General features: G+C 39.4%; 5 protein-coding genes across 12 annotated transcripts in view; all 5 read right to left on the minus strand.

Moving 5' to 3' along the window:
- Positions 1–2,618, minus strand: part of LOC109477803 — a 5,582-nt gene extending 2,964 nt beyond the window's left edge. Inside the window, exons 1-3 of the mRNA XM_019779199.1 lie at positions 2,456–2,618; positions 1,578–1,756; positions 1,044–1,137 (exon numbers count right to left, since the gene is read on the minus strand). Coding sequence (XP_019634758.1) covers positions 1,044–1,137; positions 1,578–1,756; positions 2,456–2,597 — 415 coding nt within the window. The 5' untranslated portion in view covers positions 2,598–2,618. The remainder of the gene's footprint in view (positions 1–1,043; positions 1,138–1,577; positions 1,757–2,455) is intronic.
- A 439-nt stretch (positions 2,619–3,057) lies between these two features.
- On the minus strand, positions 3,058–11,722 carry LOC109477802. 6 transcript variants are annotated; one of them, XM_019779194.1, is made up of 9 exons: positions 11,705–11,722; positions 7,115–7,137; positions 6,415–6,557; positions 5,730–5,908; positions 5,396–5,489; positions 4,812–4,891; positions 4,491–4,623; positions 3,966–4,046; positions 3,058–3,778 (listed from the first exon to the last, which is right to left on the minus strand). In XM_019779194.1, exons 3-9 carry the CDS (start codon positions 6,554–6,556, stop codon positions 3,069–3,071), a joined length of 1,419 nt encoding a protein of 472 aa, XP_019634753.1. In that variant the 5' UTR covers position 6,557; positions 7,115–7,137; positions 11,705–11,722; the 3' UTR covers positions 3,058–3,068. The 6 variants fall into 6 exon arrangements, with proteins under 6 accessions (XP_019634753.1, XP_019634752.1, XP_019634756.1 ...); XM_019779193.1 differs by lacking the exon at positions 11,705–11,722 and adding an exon at positions 7,761–7,855; XM_019779197.1 differs by lacking the exons at positions 7,115–7,137; positions 11,705–11,722 and adding an exon at positions 7,761–7,841.
- Positions 8,303–10,207, minus strand: LOC109477804. Its single transcript, XM_019779200.1, has 3 exons — positions 10,074–10,207; positions 9,577–9,676; positions 8,303–9,291 (listed from the first exon to the last, which is right to left on the minus strand). Exons 2-3 carry the CDS (start codon positions 9,596–9,598, stop codon positions 8,582–8,584), a joined length of 732 nt encoding a protein of 243 aa, XP_019634759.1. The 5' UTR covers positions 9,599–9,676; positions 10,074–10,207; the 3' UTR covers positions 8,303–8,581.
- The window catches only part of LOC109477798 (von Willebrand factor A domain-containing protein 8-like), a 32,475-nt gene continuing 21,892 nt past the window's right edge, over positions 11,711–22,293 (minus strand). The window contains exons 33-38 of one of the 3 annotated variants that reach the window (XM_019779189.1): positions 21,888–22,046; positions 21,218–21,316; positions 20,938–21,021; positions 20,276–20,430; positions 12,404–12,426; positions 11,711–11,847 (exon numbers count right to left, since the gene is read on the minus strand). In XM_019779189.1, coding sequence (XP_019634748.1) covers positions 11,807–11,847; positions 12,404–12,426; positions 20,276–20,430; positions 20,938–21,021; positions 21,218–21,316; positions 21,888–22,046 — 561 coding nt within the window. In that variant the 3' untranslated portion in view covers positions 11,711–11,806. Of the gene's footprint in view, positions 11,848–12,349; positions 12,427–18,518; positions 19,809–20,275; positions 20,431–20,937; positions 21,022–21,217; positions 21,317–21,887; positions 22,047–22,293 lie in introns of those variants that run through there. The other 2 variants (XM_019779187.1, XM_019779188.1) reach the window with 2 other exon arrangements.
- Positions 13,363–17,244, minus strand: LOC109477801. The gene is made up of 7 exons (XM_019779191.1): positions 17,048–17,244; positions 16,450–16,628; positions 16,033–16,126; positions 15,802–15,881; positions 15,453–15,582; positions 15,004–15,084; positions 13,363–14,583 (listed from the first exon to the last, which is right to left on the minus strand). Exons 1-7 carry the CDS (start codon positions 17,193–17,195, stop codon positions 13,871–13,873), a joined length of 1,425 nt encoding a protein of 474 aa, XP_019634750.1. The 5' UTR covers positions 17,196–17,244; the 3' UTR covers positions 13,363–13,870.

Genomic DNA, 22,293 nt, shown 5'->3' on the forward strand with positions numbered 1-22,293 from the left:
ACCACACACACACAAGAGGTCGATGACTCCATACCTTCGTCAAGTATGACTTTGGGTTGTCAGAGATGCACTGCTGTATACAGTTTGACTTTTGCTGGTATGTAAACCGAAGTATATGTGTGGTACGTAAGTCGGCCGCGGAGTACAGGAACACACGTTACACGAGTACGGAAATTTTCCAACAAAGTCACGATGCTTGTCATTGGCATCACTATTCGGTGTATCTTTTCGGGTTCGGAGTGTGTGGAGTTTTCATATTGGTGGTTTCATTGATTTGTATGCTACTGGAAAGAGTCGCAGTACTTAGGACGGGACAGTAAGCCGTGGTCTACTATTTATGCTCACATTTGGAAAATATGTCCCTAGCCAGAAGTCAACAACCATATAAACATATGTTTGAACATCAGTTTGAAATCCCGACTCAAGTACCTTGATCTACATTCGAAGCTAGCTAAATTTCAAACCTAAAAGTGCCGCTGCAATACCTTAGAAAGTCACTAGAATGTCCAAATTCGAACTCAGACTTCTTTTTCCAAGCTACACGCTACCTATAAAAACTGCAAAGAAAACATCAACAACATCAAATGTTATCCCGTCTAGTCACATTCCGTCATAAAAATTACAGCAGGAGCTCCAAAAAAGCAGCTATTTTTATGAGAAATATATATGCCAGAAAATAACTGCCTATGCATAGATTTCCCACTCAAAAATCAATACCATAGCATGGTCATAGCACGAGTACCTATGTCCCCGCTGCAGTACCTTACAAAACCTCTAGAGTGCCCAAAATTGCCCTTGGCCTTCTTTTTCCCAACTTCATCTTACCTATCAAAAATAGCACCACATCCCAAGTTATAACTGATTACAAAATCAGCAACCCCTATATATGGTGTACATGTAATGTAAACACATAACTGACGAAAGTACATGTAGTAACATTATGCAAGCAAATGCTGGACCTTCGAATTCATTATTTAGGAAAGTTAAACAAATTATATTATATAACTTACTCTTATGCTAACTTACTTAGCCAGAAACTTTACCTTTAAAGTACCAGGTCCAATAGTTCTGTCCATTTCCAGGCGGCCCACAGTAGTTACAGTCTGTCCACATGACTGTTGGGACGAATCCACGGGCCTGGAGGTAAGAGACAGGTTTTATTTTCCTATCAGTTTCATTTTAATTTCATTTTATTCATTTATCAAGGGAAAAGCATGTCACCATGTTAGAGGTTTTCAAAGCTGCCTGCACAAAACATACATAACGTGATAGAAAAGGTATAAACTAACATAGATACAATAATAGAGTCGTAATAATGTTTTATGGTGATAAGGATGTTGATTTTGTTGAGATCGAAGTCGTGCATTTAAAGTCAAGGGAAGGTTTGAATGCGTTTTGTTCTATTTCTACGTGATCATATTTCCATCCAATTTTGCTTATATTTTGATGATGGGTGATTCCAACCATGTACTAGGAAGCCCCCCCCCCTCTCCCTACCTCTCCGTGTTTGTGTGTGCACGTGTGTACGTGCGCGCGTGTGTGTGTGTGTTTGCGTTGATAATGTAGGACACCCTTACAAGACATGTTGTAATGTCGTCTATCGCCTGCAAAACGAGGGCGCCAAAACCCAATCCATCGCAAGCATCTCCGAGAGAAGTTTCTATGACGCAGGCCACGATCTCGTTCCTGCCTTGGCGGTTGTGGTGAATGACAACGGGTTTCGGGTTCTCAACCAACTCGTTTGTGTACCGAATTACTGAAATTAAAAAGCATACATGCTGTAAGAATTTTTAGATTGTATATCATGACTTTGTTGTAAAGACTTTGTTTGTTACCTCTGCTAGAAGGTTATGTTTGAGTAGCGTGTGTTGGGGGGGGGGCGTTAGGCACGATAGCTCATGGTATAGATAGCTCTTGTGCCCGGAAAGAACTGGCGTTAGCTAGAAGTGGCGTTAGCTAGAAGTGGCTTGTTCTGGAGCTGGAGCTTGACATTTGTTTACATAAATGGATACTGGACAAATCATTGTTAGTTTCATTGTTGATACATATAGGACAGGCTTTATTCCACATTGGGTCTTATTCAGCACATATTTTACTTGTTATATTTGGACTTTGCCATACATTGTACCATGTGCAATTGTCTTTTTCTTCATATTGATCATGTAAATGATAATTTAGATCTTCGTCTTGGTATTTTAGCAACCTTATTCTCAACATAGCAAATGGCATAGCTTACTTTGTATTTGGAACATGATATAGTATAAAGTTACAACAAAGAAACACACATACATCCCGTATATATTTTTGTGAATACAGGTATAGATCATAGAACTGTCTGTGGCCAAGGAGGTTACCTCCGTGACCTATGTACAAACTACATCGCTCTGTGTAGACTACAACCAAGACTATGGCCAGAAGCAGATTGTTCACTTTTATTGTAAAAAAAACTTCTCACCTCTGAAAAATTTAGAAACGTAACCGGCGTATTGGAAGCATCCCTCACTCAACAGAAGTATCATCAAGAGTGATAACAGCCAGCGACGTTTCAACAGCATTTTGGACGGCAGACTATGATGAGCCTTACGCAGGTCCGCCATCCTGGTACGTTGTAGAGGACAGACTACTGGTAACTGACCCAATTACACCGGTCCGACTACTTACAATGTACCGACACTTTGATGCGAACGACCCAGAAAAAAATGTGGTAGGATAGTTTGAATGAATTTGTCACCTACTAGCTAGAAAAATGGAAGTGTTCTTGCCACCATCTAAAAGGTAAGTTTGTCAAAGAAAAATCATTAGTTGGACAATTAGTCATATGGCTGGCCCTCTTCTTAATTTATAAAGTTTCATAAAAGTAAAGAGCTAACTTACATTTAAAATAGTGTTAAAAGAGTCAATGTATAAGAATCGTTTGCTGTTCTATCTCTCGGACCTTAGGCGAGTTACCAGAAATTGAAAACTACTAAGTTTACAAGTACAATGTATACGCGCTCAGTTGACGTGTGTTAGAATGATTACTACTGAGTGTACATGAAGCTAATAAGAACTTGAATATTCTAACATCTTCAAAGATCCATCAATTTCTTTATGTCACTATCGCTGGCAAACTTTGATCTTAAAAACTCCCTGCGACATTTGCTCCATTTCATGTTCTTGTAAAAACACCTCAGGGTGTTTAGGTACTGCCGTTCAGTGAATAACAATCTGAACAGCATTCCACCCCTGGCCTTAAGACCAGCCCATAGAGTGTCATCCCTCCAATCGGGTAGGATTATGTTGCGCGTTTCCTTGGCAACGGCCTGACGAAAAAGTTCCTCAGAATCGAAACGAGGTTGCGCATTAAGTCGTCTGAAGTCCGAGGCGTCTCCACTGACATAGTAGCTCTTAAGGTTGGGGTTGTAATAGTACGTCACTGAAGCAACATTAGACTCATCATGGACAAAGTAGTCACACTTAGACATCAGCAAGATGTCAGTGAACACCTGGTCGCCTAGTAGATTCGGAGAGTCTTTCCGTATAACGTCATCATTCAAACTTTTCCCCCTGGAGGCAGCTATGTGTAAGACTCTGTTGTTCCCAAACTTGGATTTGAATTCCTTAATAACTTGGTCAAGATCAGAGGCCAGGTATATGCGGATTTCTCTGTCGGCATATTTGGCAGTGATGTCGTTTATGAGACGATGCACGACTTGAACAAAGTCTTGCAGTTCTGGAGGTGTTTGATGATTTAGCGTCATCTCTCTGGCGTGACCTGCTTTTAGTCTCACGTGGACGCCTGTGAAAGGAATCACACCATATGTGTTTGAGCTACATAAGGAGCGTATAGATATAATATAATTACTTATTAGATTGTGTTAGTGAAATATTTCATGCATCATCATCATCATCGGTCGGCTGCGGTACACGTGCACAACAACTAAAACATTAAATGCAAGAAGAATAAAAGGTGTAGTGTTAGTTACCTATATTAATACTGTCTGCCATGAAGGATTGATAGAAAGTATCCACTGCGTTCTTGATCCTAGCGGCTGGCTGGAGATAACCTGGAGATGAATAAATGACATTTATTAGTATTGTACAAACTATAGGTACAGGTCATGGTGATAAAGTTATATCAACAATTTTCATAACAGTTCTATGGACAATAACAGTGATACAAGTCCGGTTTCTTACTAATTCTACAGATGCTAAGGTTCAACCTCTGTTCGCTTTTTAAGACAGTTGTGTTAAAATAGATGGAGTTTATACTATATCATGCTTTATCAAATTGCATGAGTAATATGAATTCTCTTTGCTATCTTCAATATTAGTTTTATTTGCTACCTTTCATATTAAAACTAGGAAACTTATCTTAAATGTCATAGAAACTAGGAAACTTATCTTAAATGTCACAGTCCACAATAAAAGACACTCGTCTTCCACGTATCTTACTCATGTTACAATATTGTCAAATACTTTAAAATTTGTTGCAAAGAAATGCTGTCTACCTGATATGACGTGATTGGCAAGAGCCCGGGTCTCTGCTGTAATTGGTTGGTAGTATTCCGTCACCTTGTTTTCCAAGTCGGCAAACCGGAAGTCCACCAATTCACCCATTGCTCCTGTTCGAGTCAGGTAAACCTGGGAGAGTAAACAACAACAAATGTTATCATATGATGATTATAATGGCCTGATGTAGCATTGTTTACTATACGTTTTCCGCATTAGATTATTATGATTATATTGTTCGTAATCACCTCGTGTCCAGAGCATTCATCCATAATATCAAGTCTGCATGCCTTATTAAATTCGAAGATAAATGAACCTACCGAAGGCATGCCATAGGGATGCCGTTTGGGTGCCATACACACCCGAGTCTTCGCTTGCTGTACTATATCTTCATTCCTCCCTGTACATGTCAGTAATGTAGAAAAATCACGTTAGATGTCAGCAATCATTGATTATTCATGTAAAGTTACATACGTGTAATTTTGCCCTTCTCAATATTACACCATAATTTTACGGAAAATCATAATTTCAATAATTCATAGCACTTGATAACATTATCGCTCCACTCTTCGTTACAAATTCTTATGTCTTAAAATGTTATTGTCGATTTTAGCCATTTGCCTGTCAATTTTAGAGTGATTTTAAGGTGTTTTCAAATTTTATCTATAACATCGCTGACTAATAAAATGATATATGTATATGTGATAAATAAGTTGATCGTTTACATTTTATTATGTATTTGTAGTAGCATGAAAACCTGACTGTGTTTGTAAACAAGCCTGACAATTCGGCCTTCGGGCTGTATTTTTTAGAGAATTGAATAAACCATTCTACTACGGAAAATAACATTACAGACGTTGAACCCTCATATTTAGGGCAGTAATATATTAGCAATAGAACTTACCTTCAAAGTACCAGGTCCAATAGTTCTGTCCATTTCCAGGCGGCCCACAGTAGTCACACTCTGTCCATATGACTGTTGGGACGAATCCACGGGCCTGGAGGTAAGAGACAGCTGTTATTTCCCTTCAGTTTTTATAATGACGTATATTTTGTAGCTTTAATTTTATGCTCAGGGAAACGTTATTATGATAATGAGTTTTAGAGCCATCATACACTTTATATGCAATTTGATCACTATATGATAATTCGATTAATGGTGGTTCATTGCAATACTAGTGCTACAAAATCTTACTCTTTCTCCCCCTCCCTTGATTAATGATATAGGATACACTTACAAGACATGTTGTAATGTCGTCTATCGTCTCCAAAACGAGAGAGGCGAAGCCTAGTCCCTCGCAAGCATCTCCAAGAGAAGTTTCTATGATGCAGACCACGCTCTCGTTCCTGCCTTGGTGGTTGTGGTGTATGGCGACGGGCTTCGGGTTCTCAACCAACTCGTTCGTGTACCGAATTGCTGGAATTAAGACATTATAGCTGACATGTTTTAATGCATATCATGACGATTGTCGTGAAAACAGGTTTATTGGCCTGTATTCTAATCTCCGAAGGACTGATATAGTAAGAAAACAAATGTCTTCTCGGAAGCGTAAATTACATACAAGTTGATACGAAAATGCATATGGTAGTCCAGTTAGGACAGGGCTCACCGGCGTCTGTGCAATTTTCCTAGTATTTGTATTCAAATTCGGTTGACCCGAGGACGTTCTGATAGAACGTTCTTGGCTGACCGTACAATCGTGCTCGGTTGACCCTCCAAGCGACAAAATATTTCCAGAACTCAGATTGTTGTCTGCTGTTCACGAAGTTTTCTTTCAAACTAAGGTTTTCTGACGGTCACGAGAATGGTGTCCATTATATCTAGGGTTCGTGGACAAGAAAATGTCGCCGTGTAAGAGTAACTTAGAGAGTCTTCACCACTTCATATAGATTATTGACTGTAAAACAACTAGTACTCCTCACCTCTGAAAAAGAAAGAAACGTAACCGGCAAAGTGAAAACATCCAGCAGCAAAGGACAGTACAATCAGGAGCGATATCAGCCTGCGATGTTTCCACATCATCTTTAATGGAAGACTATGGCGAGCCTTACGCAGATCACCCATCCTGTAACGTTACAGAGAGACGACTAATTACTTACCTACACCTGTTAGACGAGTTCCAGACACTTCGTTTGGGACAAACCAAGAAGGAATCGTTGAGGGGGGTATTTATAAACTTTTTGGACTCAATGTCAATAATGCGCTCCAGAAGTATAGAAAGAAACGATGGGGAAATCGTACAACGACCGTGTAAAAAAACAGAGTGACAGAATTCTAATGATGTAAGTTGCATTACATGATTTTGCACATAAACCACCTCACCATTGCTTGGCACTTTTGGTATGAAGTATTTTGTCGATGATTTCAAGCAGACGGTGTCATCAAATCATTCCGTGCCATTACCCCCACTAAATATGTGAGAACATGGTGATCAGTATAATTGCTACTGCTGTAAGAGCTAATTACGCCACCTGCTCTGTTTCTGTTATGACCGAGTGCGTACACTGTTCATTTATTGAATTTTCAGGTAGCAATAATGGATACACGACTTTGTACAGTTATATTTACTCTGCTGAAGGACCTGTGGGATGTTCTTGGTGTCCAGACGGACGAAGGCCTTACCTGCCGGGAGACTCCTGGTCAGCCTGCAAGAAGGAAAACATTCCCTTTATTCCAGAATAAGGTAAGGCCATGTTGATTTGATTATATGGATGACATCCACGCGCGCATGAATTTTCGTCCGTTTAAAAAAAGGTTTGCGACCATACTGCACTGCAAATCGTACAAAATGATAGCGAATATATGTCGTATGTTGCAAAAAAAGTATTGGAAAATGATACTAATGTCATAGAATGCCGAAACCAATTCACGAAATGTTAAGAAATGAAAATGAAGAGTCTATTATTATTATTCGCCATACCATATTCATTTGTTCAACCTATATAACCACAAACATTTCATGGTGAAGGAAACATTTTTTTTCTGCCAAACTTCTTTTTTATTCGCACACTCGCGTCAGTTTTGGGGCTCCCAAAGAATGTTATCCATGTAATCAATGTGTAATCAAATCAACATGGCCTAAGGTATCAACAAAAAGGAACAATGAGACTAAAATAGAACCCCCCCAAAAAGACCACACCTCAAAGGAGGTTACTCCCTTGCACATGTATACACTACATGTATAGATCTGTGTAGACTATACCATTACTGTAGCCAGAAGCAGATTGTTCACTTGTAATGCATAGTGACCGCAAAAACAACTTCTCACCTCTGAAAAAGAAAGAAACGTAACCAGTGTATTGGTGGAAGCAACCCAAACTCAACAAAAGTATCATCAAGAGTGCTAACAGCCAGCGATGTTTCAAAAATATTTTGAACGGCAGACTACGATAAGCCTTACACAAATCCGTCATCCTGGTACGTTGTAGAGGGATTCAAAATGGCGGCGTGTGGGTACATATAGTGACTGAACTATGACCTCTCATGTATACTGGACGAACAAGTCAGCTTGATATTTTTATTGAGTACATGGCAGAGGGTGACAATTATGCGGAATGCATTCATTGGTCCCTATATGGGGTAGTCTAATTATATATAATTATACCATAATTATCTATTAGTAAATATCCCTTTTCACCACTAGTGCACAATTATACATAAACCCCTTCACCAATATACATAATTATACTTATATGTATAATTATCCATATATGGTTAACATTAATGGCAGTGAACCCTATATCTATATCCGAAACTTTTATAGCACATAAGCCACATTGAACTCGAATGACAATCAACAAGTAGACTTTGGTATTTCGGTACAGTATACAATGATTTTACAGACATTACTTCATGTGCATAACTCTTATTACGTTAGTGTCAGATTAAGGTAATTACATTGTTACATGTAAAAGTATATGCAGTGTGCTCAAACAACCTGTGGCAAAACCTTCAGAACGGGTATAGAACTGGTGAGCCACAGCCAGACACACAGAAGCTGACGTGATGTCTTCGTCATCGTCGAAAACGACGGACGAACAACAACAAACTGAGTGTACATAATTATGTAGTTAGGAGCATGCAGCAACTTCATAGACCCATCAATTCCTTCAGGTCACTACCACTGGCAAACGTCGAGCTTAAAAACTCCCTGCGACATTTGCTCCATTTCACGTTCTTGTAGAAACACTTCAGTCCGTCCAGCAAATATCTTTCAGAGAATAACAATCCCCACAACACTCTAACTCTGGCCTTAAGACCAGCCCACAATGAGTCATTCTTCAAGTCGGGTAGGATTATGTTGCGCGTCTCCCTGGCAACGGCCTGACGAAAGAGTTCCCCTGAATCGAAACGAGGTTGCGCGTTAAGTCGTCTAAAGTCCGAGGCGTCTCCACTGACATAGTAGCTCTTAAGGTTAGGGTTGTAATAGTACGTCACTGACGCAACATTAGACTCATCATGGACAAAGTAGTCACACTGAGACATCAGCAAGATGTCAGTGAACACCTGGTCACCCAGTAGATTCGGAGAGCCTTTCCGTGTCCCTCTATAATCCAAACTTTTTCCCCTGGAGGCGTCTATGTGTAAGACTCTGTTGTTCCCAAACTTGGATTTGAATTCCTCAATAACTTCGTCAAGATCAGAGGCCAGGTATATGCAAATCTCTCTGCCCTCATTGTCGGCAGTGATGTCATTTATGAGACGTTGTACAACTTGAACAAATTCTTGCAGTTCTGGAGGTGTTTGATGATATAGTTTCATCTCTCGGGCGTGACCTGCTTTTAGTCTCACGTGGACACCTGTAGAAAGAATCACACCAAATTCATCTGTATTTGCGTATATATGGTTAGCACTTTACATATACCGTTGCATGTATATAAAATTTACAAGCCACGTAAATAATACAACTACATACTCCTTGTGGTTTAAAAAGCATTTCAATAAAGAAATTTAACCGTTTAGAGTTTAGACTAGAAAAACACATTTCCCAACGTGTGCGTATTTGTACTTGCACTCATGAAAACAGTTATGAAAAACAACTAAAACATTAAAAAGGTAAGATGTATTAAAAGGTGTAATGTTACCTATGTTAATGCTATCTGCCATGAAGGATTGATAGAAAGTATCCACTGTGCTCTTGATCCGAACAGCTGGCTGGAGATGACCTTGTGATCAATGAATAACCTTTATTGATATTGTAAAAGCTAGTAAGTACAGGTCATGGTGATTAAGTTCTACGAGCAATAACAGTGATACAAGTCTGGTATCATCTACAGATGCTGCTTAAGGTTCAACTTCTGATTTCTTCAGTTGTAAGTGTTAAAAATGATGGAGCTTATACTACGTGATTTATCAATTTGCACGAGAAATGTGAATTCTCTTTGCTATATAAATTTTCTTTGCTACCTTTTATTAAACTTTAGCTAGCAAACTTATCTTGAATACAATTGAAGAGGATACTTAGTATTTTTCTCGTCATAAAGAGTACAGTCCACAATAAAATGACACTTGTCTTCTACGTGTATCTCATGTTACAATATTGTCAAATACTTTGTTGCTAAGAAAATGCGGTTGTGTCTACCTGATATGACGTGATTGACAAGAGCCCGGATCTCTGCTGTTATTGGTTGGTAGTATTCCGTCACCTTGGTTTCCAAGTCGGCAAACCGGAAGTCCACCAATTCACCCTTTGCTCCTGTTCGAGTCAGGTAAACCTGGTAGGAGTTAAACAGCAACAAACGTTCATGAACTAAATAATGAAAATAATGATGGGGGTTACCTCCTGATGAAGTAACAATAGTATTGTTTACTATGCAATGTTTTTAGCATTATATTATCATCATACCCTTCGTAATAACTTCGTGCCCAGAGCATGCATCCATAATATCAAGTGGGCATGTAGTTGAAGATAAATAAACCTACCGAAGGATTGCTGGTAGCCCTTGAGGGCGCCATACACACCCGAGTCTTCGCTTGCTGTACTATATCTTCATTCTTCCCTGTACGAGTCAGCAATGTAAACAAAAATCATGTTAGCGTTCATGACTCATTGATTATTCATGCACATACATGAAAGTTAGCCCCTGTCAATATTATACAATGATTTTACGGAACATCACATTATGCCAACAAATGCATGCCCTCATTTCCGACAGTTAACATGATATGGTAACCAGAAAAATAATTACCTTCAAAGTACCAGGTCCAATAGTTCTGTCCATTTCCAGGCGGCCCACAGTAGTCACACTCTGTCCACATGACTATTGGGACGAATCCACGGGCCTGGATGTAAGAGACAAGTGTTATTGTACTTCCAATTTCATGGTGATAATAACGTCACTTTTGTAGCGTGCATTTTATGTTCGAGCGCTCAAGGAACGGAACGTTTAATGAGTCTTAGAGCCATCATACACGCTTATATTCCCATGACTTTGATATGGCTTAATTGTGATCAAAATTACGTAATAGCAACTACTCTTTCTCCCCCTCCCTCGGTTAGTAATATAGGACACACTTACAAGACATGTTGTAATGTCGTCTATCGTCTCCAAAACGAGAGAGGCGAAGCCTAGTCCCTCGCAAGCATCTCCAAGAGAAGTTTCTATGACGCAGGCCACGCTCTCGTTCCTGCCTTGGTGGTTGTGGTGTATGGCGACGGGCTTCGGGTCCTCAACCAACTCGTTCGTGTACCGAATTGCTGGAATTAAGACATTATAGCTGACATGTTTTAATGCATATCATGACGATTGTCGTGAAAAACTAGTTTATTGGCCTGTATTCTAATCTCCGACGGACTGATATCGTAAACAAACACATAGATGTCTTCTCGAAAGAGTAAATTACATACCAGTAGATACGAAAAAAGCATATGGTAGCCCAGTTACATTTTGTAGGACAGGGCTCACCGGCGTCTGTGCAATTTTCCTAGTATTTGTATTCAAATTCGGTTGACCCGAGGACGTTCTGATAGAACGTTCTTGGCTGACCCTACAATCGTGCTCGGTTGACCCTCCAAGCGACAAAATATTTCCAGAACTCAGATTGTTGTCTGCTGTTCACGAAGTTTTCTTTCAAACTAAGGTTTTCTGACGGTCACGAGAATGGTGTCCAGTATATCTAGGGTTCGTGGACAAGAAAATGTCGCCGTGTAAGAGTAACTTAGAGAGTCTTCACCACTTCACATAGATTATTGACTGTAAAACAACTCCTCACCTCTGAAAAAGAAAGAAACGTAACCGGCAAAGTGAAAACATCCAGCAGCAAAGGACAGTACAATCAGGAGCGATATCAGCCTGCGATGTTTCCACATCATCTTTAATGGAAGACTATGGCGAGCCTTACGCAGATCACCCATCCTGTAACGTTGCAGAGAGACGACTAATTACTTACTTCAGACGAGTTCCAGACACTTCGTTTGGGACAAACCAAGAAGGAATCGTTGAGGGGGGTATTTATAAACTTTTTGGGCTCAATATCAATAATGCGCTCCAAAAGTATAGAAAGAAACGATGGGGAAATCGTACAACGACCGTGTAAAAAAAAACAGAGTGACAGAATTCTAATGATGTAAGTTGCATTACATGATTTTGCACATAAACCACCTCACCATTGCTTGGCACTTTTGGTATGAAGTATTTGTCGATGATTTCAAGCAGACGGTATCATCCAATCATTCCGTGTCATTACCCCCACTAAATATGTGAGAACATGGTGATCAGTATAATTGCTACTGCTGCAAGATCTAATTAGGCCACCTGCTCTGTTTCTGTTATGACCGAGTGCGTACACTGTTCATTAATTGAATTTTCAGTTAGCAATAATGGATACACGACTTTGTACAGTTAACGTTATATTTACTCTGCTGAAGGACCTGTGGGATGTTCTTGGTGTCCAGACAGACGAAGGCCTTACCTGCCGGGAGACTCCTGGTCAGCCTGCAATAAGTAAAACATTCCTTTTATTCCAGAATAAGGTAAGGCCATGTTGATTTGATTATATGGATGACATCCACGCGCGCATGAATTTTCGTCCGTTTAAAAAAAGGTTTGCGACCATACTGCACTGCGAATCGTACAAAATGATAGCGAATATATGTCGTATGTTGCAAAAAAAAGTATTGGAAAATGATACTAATGTCATAGAATACCGAAATTAATACACGAAATGTTAATAAATGAAAATGAAGAGTCTATTATTATTATTCGCCATACCATACTCTGTGTGTTTAGTCATTTGTTCAACCTATATGACCACAAACATTTCATGATGAAGGAAACTTTTTTTCTGCCAAATTTCTTTTTTATTCTCACACTCGCGTCAGTTTTGGGGCTCCCAAAGAATGTTATCCATGTAATCAAGGTGTAATCAAATCAACATGGCCTAAGGTATCAACAAAAAGGAACAATGAGACTAAAATAGAACCCCCCAAAAAAGACCACACCTCAAAGGAGGTTACTCCCTTGCACATGTATACACTACATGTATAGATCTGTGTAGACTATACCATTACTGTAGCCAGAAGGACTCAGTGTTCACTTGTAATGCATAGTGACCGCAAAAACAACTTCTCACCTCTGAAAAAGAAAGAAACGTAACCAGTGTATTGGTGGAAGCAACCCAAACTCAACAAAAGTATCATCAAGAGTGCTAACAGCCAGCGATGTTTCAAAAATATTTTGAACGGCAGACTACGATAAGCCTTACACAAATCCGTCATCCTGGTACGTTGTAGAGGGATTCAAAATGGCGGCGTGTGGGTACATATAGTGACTGAACTATGACCTCTCATGTATACTGGACGAACAAGTCAGCTTGATATTTTTATTGAGTACATGGTAGAGGGTGACAATTATGCGGAATGCATTCATTGGTCCCTATATGGGGTAGTCTAATTATATATAATTATACCATAATTATCTATTACTAAATATCCCTTTTCACCACTAGTGCACAATTATACATAAACCCTTTCGACATTATACATAATTATACTTATAGGTATAATCATCCATATATGGTTTATATCAATGGCAGTGAACCTTATATCCGACAATTTTTTTTACCACAAATGCCTCATTTAATGAAAATCAACAAACAGACTTTGGTATTTCGGTACAGTATACAATGATTTTACAGACATTACTTCATGTGCATAACTCTTATTACTTTAGTGTCAGATTAAGGTAATTACACTTTGTTACATGTAAAAAATATATGCAGTGTGCTCAACCATGCAAAAAAGCTTTCAAAGCCGGTATAGAACTGGTGAGCCACAGTCGGACACACAGAAGCTGACGTGATGTCTTCGTCATCCTCGAGAACGACGGACGAACAACAACAAACTGAGTGTACATACATAGTTAGGAACATGCAACAACTTCATAGACCCATCAATTCCTTCATGTCACTATCACTGGCAAACTTCGATCTTAAAAACTCCCTGCGACATTTGCTCCATTTCACGTTCTTGTAGAAACACTTCAGGTCGTCGCTGTATCCTTTCACATCTGTGAACAAAAATCCCCATAGCAAACTAACCCTGACCTTAAGACCAGCCCAAAGTGAGTCATGCTTCCAATCAGGTAGGATTATGTTGCGCGTCTCCCTGGCAACGGCCTGACGAAAAAGTTCCTCAGAATCGAAACGAGGTTGCGCATTAAGTCGTCTGAAGTCCGAGGCGTCTCCACTGACATAGTAGCTCTTAAGGTTGGAGTTGTAATAGTACGTCACTGAAGCAATATTAGACTCATCATGGACAAAGTAGTCACACTTAGACATCAACAAAATGTCAGTGAACACCTGGTCACCCACTAGATTCGGAGAGCCTTCAAATGTCCTATCATCAACCAAACTTTCCCCCCTGAAGGCGTCTATGTGTAAGACTCTATTGTTCCCAAAATTGGATTTGAATTCCTTAATAACTTCGTCAAGATCAGAGGCCAGGTATATGCGAATCTCTCTGCCCTCATTTTTGGCATTGATGTCATTTATGAGACGTTGCACAACTTGAACAAAGTCTTGTAGTTCTGGAGCTGTCTGGTCAAAGAATGTCATCTCTTCGGCGTGACTTGATTGTAGTCTCACGTGAACACCTGTAGAAAGAAACATATCGTATTCATCTGTGGGCTATAAGTATAAGAAGTGTGTGTGTGCGTGTGTGCGACATAATTTTTTAACGGCAAGGGGCCCCAAACTCATTCTATTGTTCCTGATACAAAAAAAAACCTACCACTAGTAAATCAAGACCACAGCATGTCTGGGGCAAAAGATACAAAAACTGAAAGTTTTTCTTTAGTACCAAGGTCAACCACCAGTAGGCCTAAAGTTGACCTATAGCTAGAAACTACATACGAATTATCATCACAATGTATAAAGGCCTTCTTAATCTTACCACCAATGTGCGGATCGGAAACACAAACACAAAGAACAATACCTTCGTTTTCTTGGAGGTTAAAACATAGAAGCAAGATTTTTTTTAATTTTGATGTATCTAAAAGAGTGCAATTTAATACCTATATTAATACTGTCTGCCATGAAGGATTGGTAGAAAGTATCCACTGCGGTCTTGATCCTAGCGGCTGGCTGGAGATAACCTGGAGATGAATAAATGACCTTTATTAATACCGTACAAGCTAATACAGGTCATGGTGATAAAGTTCTATGAACAATAACGGTGATACAAGTGTGGTATCTTACTACATCTGCACGGGCTGATGTACACTTATTTACAGTCTCAACAGCCTCGCTTTTTAATGCAGTTCGGCAGCCCAGGCAGATATTCTTTTCTTTTCTTTGCAATCCAAGATATTTAAATATAGGGAACTTACTTACCTTGTGTACAATTCAAGGGGATATTTCTTTATACAAGGTACGTACAGTTTACGTAAGAATAACACGTCTTCTATCTTACTCTTATTGTAATATCGTCTTATTCTTTGCAAAGAAATGCGGTTGTGTCTACCTGATATGACGTGATTGGCAAGAGCCCGGATCTCTGCTGTTATTGGTTGGTAGTCCGTCATCTTGTTTTCTAAGTCGGCAAACCGGCAGTCTATCAATTCACCCGTTGCTCCTGTTCGAGTCAGGTAAGGCTGATGGGAGTCAACAGCAACAAAAAGTCAAAACTTGATAGTTCATCTGTATAGACGTCATCATGAAACAAATTTGAACTGTCATTTTCATAAAACGTTCCTGCAACTTACAATCAGCTGCTCACCGAATCCTACCACTCTCTCCGAGGATACATTCATGCTGGTTAATATCAAGTTAGTCATGAATTAGTAGATAAATTTGAAGATAAATACACCTACCGAAGGACCGCTAAAAGGAAACCTTGAGGGCGCCATACACACCCGAGTCTTCGCTTGCTGTACTATATCTTCATTCATCCCTGTACGAGTCAGCAAAGTAAAAAAAAAACACAAACGTCAGCGTTCATCAATTATACTGATTATAGTCATGCTTGTCACGCCCCCCCCCCCCACCCAACACACAATAGTTCTACTAAAAACAAGAGGTCGATGACTTTACTTTAACTTTACCTTCAAAGTACCAGGTCCAATAGTTCTGTCCATTTCCAGGCGGCCCACAGTAGTCACAGTCTGTCCATATGACTGTTGGAACGAATCCACGGGCCTGGATGTAAGAGACATGTGTAATAATTTTCCTTCGAGTTTCATGGGGATGATGACGTTAATTTGTAGTGTATTATTTTCCTATCAGTTTCATTTTCATTTCATTTTATTCATTTATCCGGGGTAAGCATGTCGCCATGTTGGCGGTTTTCAAAGCTCCCTGTACAAAACGTGCATAACATGATAACAGAAAAGGTATAAACTAACATAAATACAATGATCATATGAGTCATAATAATAGTTTTATGGTGATAAAGACGTTGGTTTTGTTGCGATTAAGTCGTGCACAAGGAAAGGTGTGTTAATAATGTAGGACACCCTTACAAGACATGTTGTAATGTCGTCTATCGCCCGCAAAACGAGGGCGCCAAAGCCCAATCCATGGCAAGCATCTCCGAGAGAAGTTTCTATGACGCAGGCCACGCTCTCGTTCCTCCCTTGGCGGTTGTGGTGAATGGCAACGGGTTTCGGGTTCTCAGCCAATTCGTTCGTGTACTGAATTGCTGGAATATATGTTTCAATGCATATCATGACGATTGTCGTGAAAAACTAGTTTATTGGCCTGTATTCTAATCTCCGACGGACTGATATTGTAAACAAACACATACATGTCTTCTCGGAAGCAGAAATTACATACCAGTAGATACGAAAAATGCATATGGTAGCCCAGTTAGGACAGGGCTCACCGGCGTCTGTGCAATTTTCCTAGTATTTGTATTCAAATTCGGTTGACCCGAGGACGTGCTCAGATTGTTGTCTGCTGTTCACGAAGTTTTCTTTCAAACTAAGGTTTTCTGACGGTCACGAGAATGGTGTCCAGTATATCTAGGGTTCGTGGACAAGAAAATGTGACCTTGAAAGAGTAACTTAGAGAGTCTTCACCACTTCACATAGATTATTGACTGTAAAAACAACTCCTCACCTCTGAAAAAGAAAGAAACGTAACCGGCGAAGTGGAAGCATCCAGCAGCAAAGGACAGAACAACCAGCGACGATATCAGCCTGCGATGTTTCCACATCATCTTTAATGGAAGACTAGTACTATGGCGAGCCTTACGTAGATCACCCATCCTGTAACGTTGCAGAGGGACGACTAACTAACCTACAGCGGTCAGACGACTTATATAGACACTTCGTTTGGGACAAACCAAGAGGGAATCACGGGGGTATTTTTAAATACTTTTTGGGCTCAATGTCAATAATGCGCCCCAAAAGTATAGAAAGAAACGATGGGGAAGGGAAAATCGTACAACGACAAAGAACAAAACAGAATTCTAATGATGTAAGTTGTATTACATGATTTTGCACATAAAACACCCGAGCCCCCCCGTGTACACTATATGACATCCAGTAGATTTCTAGCGGGGACCAATCATAGGGCTGCTGACGCGTCACCGACTAGCGGCTATTAGCACCTTGTTTCATGTAAATGCCATGAACTCAACCAGACCGCGTATATTGTTTCTTGTTTACATCAGTACTAAGTACTAGCATGGAATCCATGGTACTAGTACTTCCACAATCAGTTAGTAAAGTCATACCTTTAAGTAAAATCTACTTTGATGAACGAATCAAAACGGGACTGTAGACATTAAGTTTTACACATTCAAATGTGGCTGCACTTGCGCTAATGGAGCGACTACTACGTACGGGAAGGAACGGATCTTAGCGAAGCCGAGATTTGTGAACCAAACCCAACCCATCGAAGACGGGCCGCCAAACATAAAAATGGAGGGAAATGACAGACAACAAGCCAACAAAGACAACATCACCAGACCAACAAACTTGGAAAACACCACTTCAAGCGCTAACGTTGTAAGAACTGTGGAACCTCAAACTAGTATGTTTGCGTCAGCGGAAAGGCTGTCGAAGTAACCACTACATGAAAAACTGCGGCGAAAAAGTAACATGGGTTCGTCCCAAATCTAGACGCAAGTGAGCTACAAAAGTAATAGAACCTATGCATCATGCTTGTTGCTGTCAACTTACCCGTTAAAGATTGAACCGATACATGTACGTACTATAACTTGCCATACCCGGCCAAAGACGACTACATTACTGTTACTCTTTATTGTGCCGTTCTTCTACAAACAGCCAGCAGAATTATGAAGATACTCGTTCTCAATACACATGCTGCAAACTAAAGTAATGGCAGTCCTACGAAAATTCTGTCTGTAATGTATAAGCGCTTTATGTCGACGTACAATGGGTGTGAAATACATGTTTTCGCCCATCGTGTGCCACCAGCTCGGTGGTAATTGGCTACTTTACAAGTGAAAGAACCGCGTCCGTGGGCCTTGATAAATTATTCAAATTATTCAGCAGCCCTCTGATTGGTTCCCGCTAGAAATTTACTGGATGTCATTCAGTGACGAGCACCCCCCCCCCCATGTTTAGCAATTTTTGGTATGGAGTAACAGGTGTGGGAAATGTTAAAATTCTGACTGGCTTTCAGTTGCAATTGGTCGGTGATTTCAAGCAGACGGTATCATCAAATCATTCCGTGTCATTTCCCCCACTAAATATGTGAGAACATGGTGATTAGTACAATTACTAATGCTGCAAGATCTACATGTAATTAGGCCACCTACTCTGTTTCTGTTATGCCCGAGTGCGCAGTTGTTTTAATTAAAGGCTTTAAGAGTAAAATACACGGTTCATTTATTGAATTTTCAGTTAGCAATAATGGATACAATTAAACCAATATTTTCAATCCAACAAGATTTTTTTCATTCATTGATAACTTGACATTAACCTACATAAGAACACAATACAGGTGGGCTATAAGATGTACACGGCTTTGTACAGTTATATTTACTCTACAGTTACATGTATATATACTGTAGATTCTTTGTTACTACAGCAGTATCTGATTTTGTTGTTCTAAAGAGTTGCTATTGATAAATAAGAAACATCACAATGTCATGTAGAGAAGAAAATAATTTAACATATAATTATTCATACAACTATAATCAGCACATTACAATGTACTTGTTAACTAGTAACATGGTTTCACCCTAGATGTGCCCTAGAGTCACAGATCGTACAAGGTGCAAAAAAAACCCAAAAAAGCAGTACTTGTACTTGATGTGACTATGAATTATACATGTATATGGCAAACAGCATATTCTAAACTTGCATCACCATTCTATCTCATTGTTGTCAAACATTTAGTCTTAAGTATGGTTTGTTTTAAAGATAAATGTCCATACATGACAAAAATTAACAAATCATAACACAGATTACAGTATATTAGATTTAAAAGCAAGGTAGTATATTGTTATACCAAGGAACTTCATACCCACTTTACCTGTCATGATTAAAACACTCAAGCTCTGCTCAACAGAGTTCATATTTATATACATGTAAGATAAACCACAATCTTATGTATACACCATATGTAGCTCATTTAAATCTACTTAAATATCAATATGATTTCTAATTCTTCTTTCCCTAACGTATATTTTGGGCCTTCAACTTTCTCAATTGACATACTACCCACAATGCATCACACTGAGCAATTGAAAGCATGAAACAGATTATTTGCATATTGTTTGTTCTAAATTGTGATTGTTTATTTTGTAGACAGCATGGTGGAGGTGAAGATCTGCTGAAGGACCTGTGGGATGTTCTTGGTGTCCAGACAGACGAAGGCCTTACCTGCCGGGAGACTTCGAGTCAACCTGCAATAAGGAAAACATTCCTTTTATTCCAGAATAAGGTGACCAACAAAAAGGAACAATGAGAGTGAAATAGAAACCGAAAAAAGTGTACCAGGTGAGGCAAGAAAAGCTACTCATAGAAAGTTAGCTAATTAGCTACTCTAGAGCTAGTTAATAGAATTTCAACCATCCTTATGCACTAGTAGTTTAAATGTTGATATCAAAGTCTTCTAACATGAAATTTCCCTCGAACAGTTTGTTACATTCCATTTACCTCTCCTGAGCTTGAATATTTAAAATTTCAAGCATCTGACTCCGTCCAGAATTCACAGATTTTTTGTGACTAGCATTCAATTTAGCAAGCCAAGATTTAAAGGTACTCTTACAAACACATAACAGAAATTTTTGTCTAACAGGAGATTTCTGTCTTTATCATTTTTAACAAACAGCTCTATGTAATGATAAATGCATTGGATTTTTGTACGTGCCTTTCTGCCTGGTCTCCCAGTGTACCAATGAACAGGGCAAAGGCATTGACGTTTTCGTCTGCTGTCAGTGCCTTGGAGAAGAGTCTGGGAGAGATCCCGTATCTGTCCAGATTAGCATCACTCAGCACAATCACAAAGTACTCATCTGCCTCATCCTGGAATACAGCAGGGAAAATACATCATGAAGATTTTAAATGCTATTTCCATATGAGAAGTAAAGCGTTTGTCACCAAGCTTTTGATCAATTCAGTCCTCAGCTTTTGTCATGTGACCTGAATGGTAGTGTGATGTGACATAAAACCCTGTCAATTACCTTCACAGAATCTGATAGACTTTCCTTCAATATTGTACAGTGTACACTATAGCAACAGGAAAGACCAAGGGGGCAATCAAGTTCAAGGTGGAGGACAATCTTGTCAATGGAAATCCTGGATTACCACATATTGCTCCACCCCAGAGGTGTCATCAAAAACACCCTAAAAATATGTGGCATAATAATCAATGTTACAGTAACAAATTCTCATTTACAATCATTGTAAATCACATCCAAGTAGAAAGGTATACAAGAGGAATATATAAGATAAGCTTTCATGTAAAATTTGACAGTTTACTGAGTCAGACATACATTTGTACATGTATTGTAGACCCACTCTAGATCTTACCTTTACAATGTTGGAGATGGCATGTTCTGTGGCTTCCAAAGTGTGATCTCCACTCATACAGAACTGGGAGTGAGCATGCATGGTCTGAAAAACGGAACAGGGGTGAGAACAACTGTGTATGGGTGACGTAGTGGTTTATTCATTGTTAAAACACAGTAGATTGGCCTTGCAGCCACAGCTGAATTGCACCAAGCTTGCAGGTGCAGAGAGAGTTTAGAATACTATTTGTAGACAAAAAAACAGTCACATGTTGTTCAGCTAGGTTGCATATAGCAGTTACCTTGAGTGCGTCCAGTCTGTCCTTGTTGTTTTGCGGCATCTTTTTCTCGGTGATGACAGGGATGTTGTAACCATCTCCAGAGTGGCCATAAATCTCAAACTGGTAACACAGAAAATAAGAGTGTGCCATACATGTACCCTTCACTATTCATCAATACGTGTATTATGGTCAAATCCTCAATGGCTCATGTTTTCCAATATGTTTCCCCTCATATGGTTAAAAAAACATCTCTTTGAACATTGAACAATCAACCTTGAACGACTAAAATTAATTCTAAGTCTTAAAATTTTGATGGTACTTTTTTATTTTACAGAGACCTGTTCAACGTGAATTGATGACACCACAAATTTGGGTTTCAATAACTGCTGTTATAGACTATTGTTTCAACCTGCGAATTTAAAATGCTGTGTAAATCTCAATCTACTTCCTACCATAAAGCCAATACAAAAGTAAATGAATCTACAGTACTGTACATATACCTTGAATTTCTGCTCGTATCCCTCAAAGGCCTCCATGACCATAAATTCATGACACCACAAATCTGGATTTTAATCTATTTCTACTGTACTATGGAAATTGTTTCAACTGAGAATTTAACTACATGTATGTCTCAATTTCTTTCCTACCATGCAAACCAACACAAAATTAACAGTTACTAAATTCACAGTACCTTGAATTTCTGCTCGTATCCCTCGAAGGCCTCCATGACCATGCAGGCAGCCTCCATCATCCGTTCCAGACGTCCGTCCATCCCGTTGAAGCGGTACATGCTGCCGCTAACGTCCACCACAAGCCGCAGCCTCTTGGGCTTCTCCTGCGGGGCACCCAACTAATTTTTTTGGGGGAGGGGGGCAGGATGCAAATATGTACGTCAGTAAACTTTTATCACTCATTAAAAGTCAAAACTGTGGCAAGAAGCCCTGTGACTATGATTCATGATATTTGCATCACAATAGTGTGACAAAACCTAACTCTTTATATATAACATCATATAATACTCTTAATACATAACACCATATATTTGTCATAATGCTGATCAAATCCAGTCTTAGTTAACTAGTAATCCTTTTCAAATC

Source organism: Branchiostoma belcheri, unplaced genomic scaffold (genome assembly GCF_001625305.1).
Source record: "Branchiostoma belcheri isolate BF01 breed outbred unplaced genomic scaffold, Haploidv18h27 scaffold41, whole genome shotgun sequence".
NCBI classification, from domain to species: domain Eukaryota; kingdom Metazoa; phylum Chordata; class Leptocardii; order Amphioxiformes; family Branchiostomatidae; genus Branchiostoma; species Branchiostoma belcheri.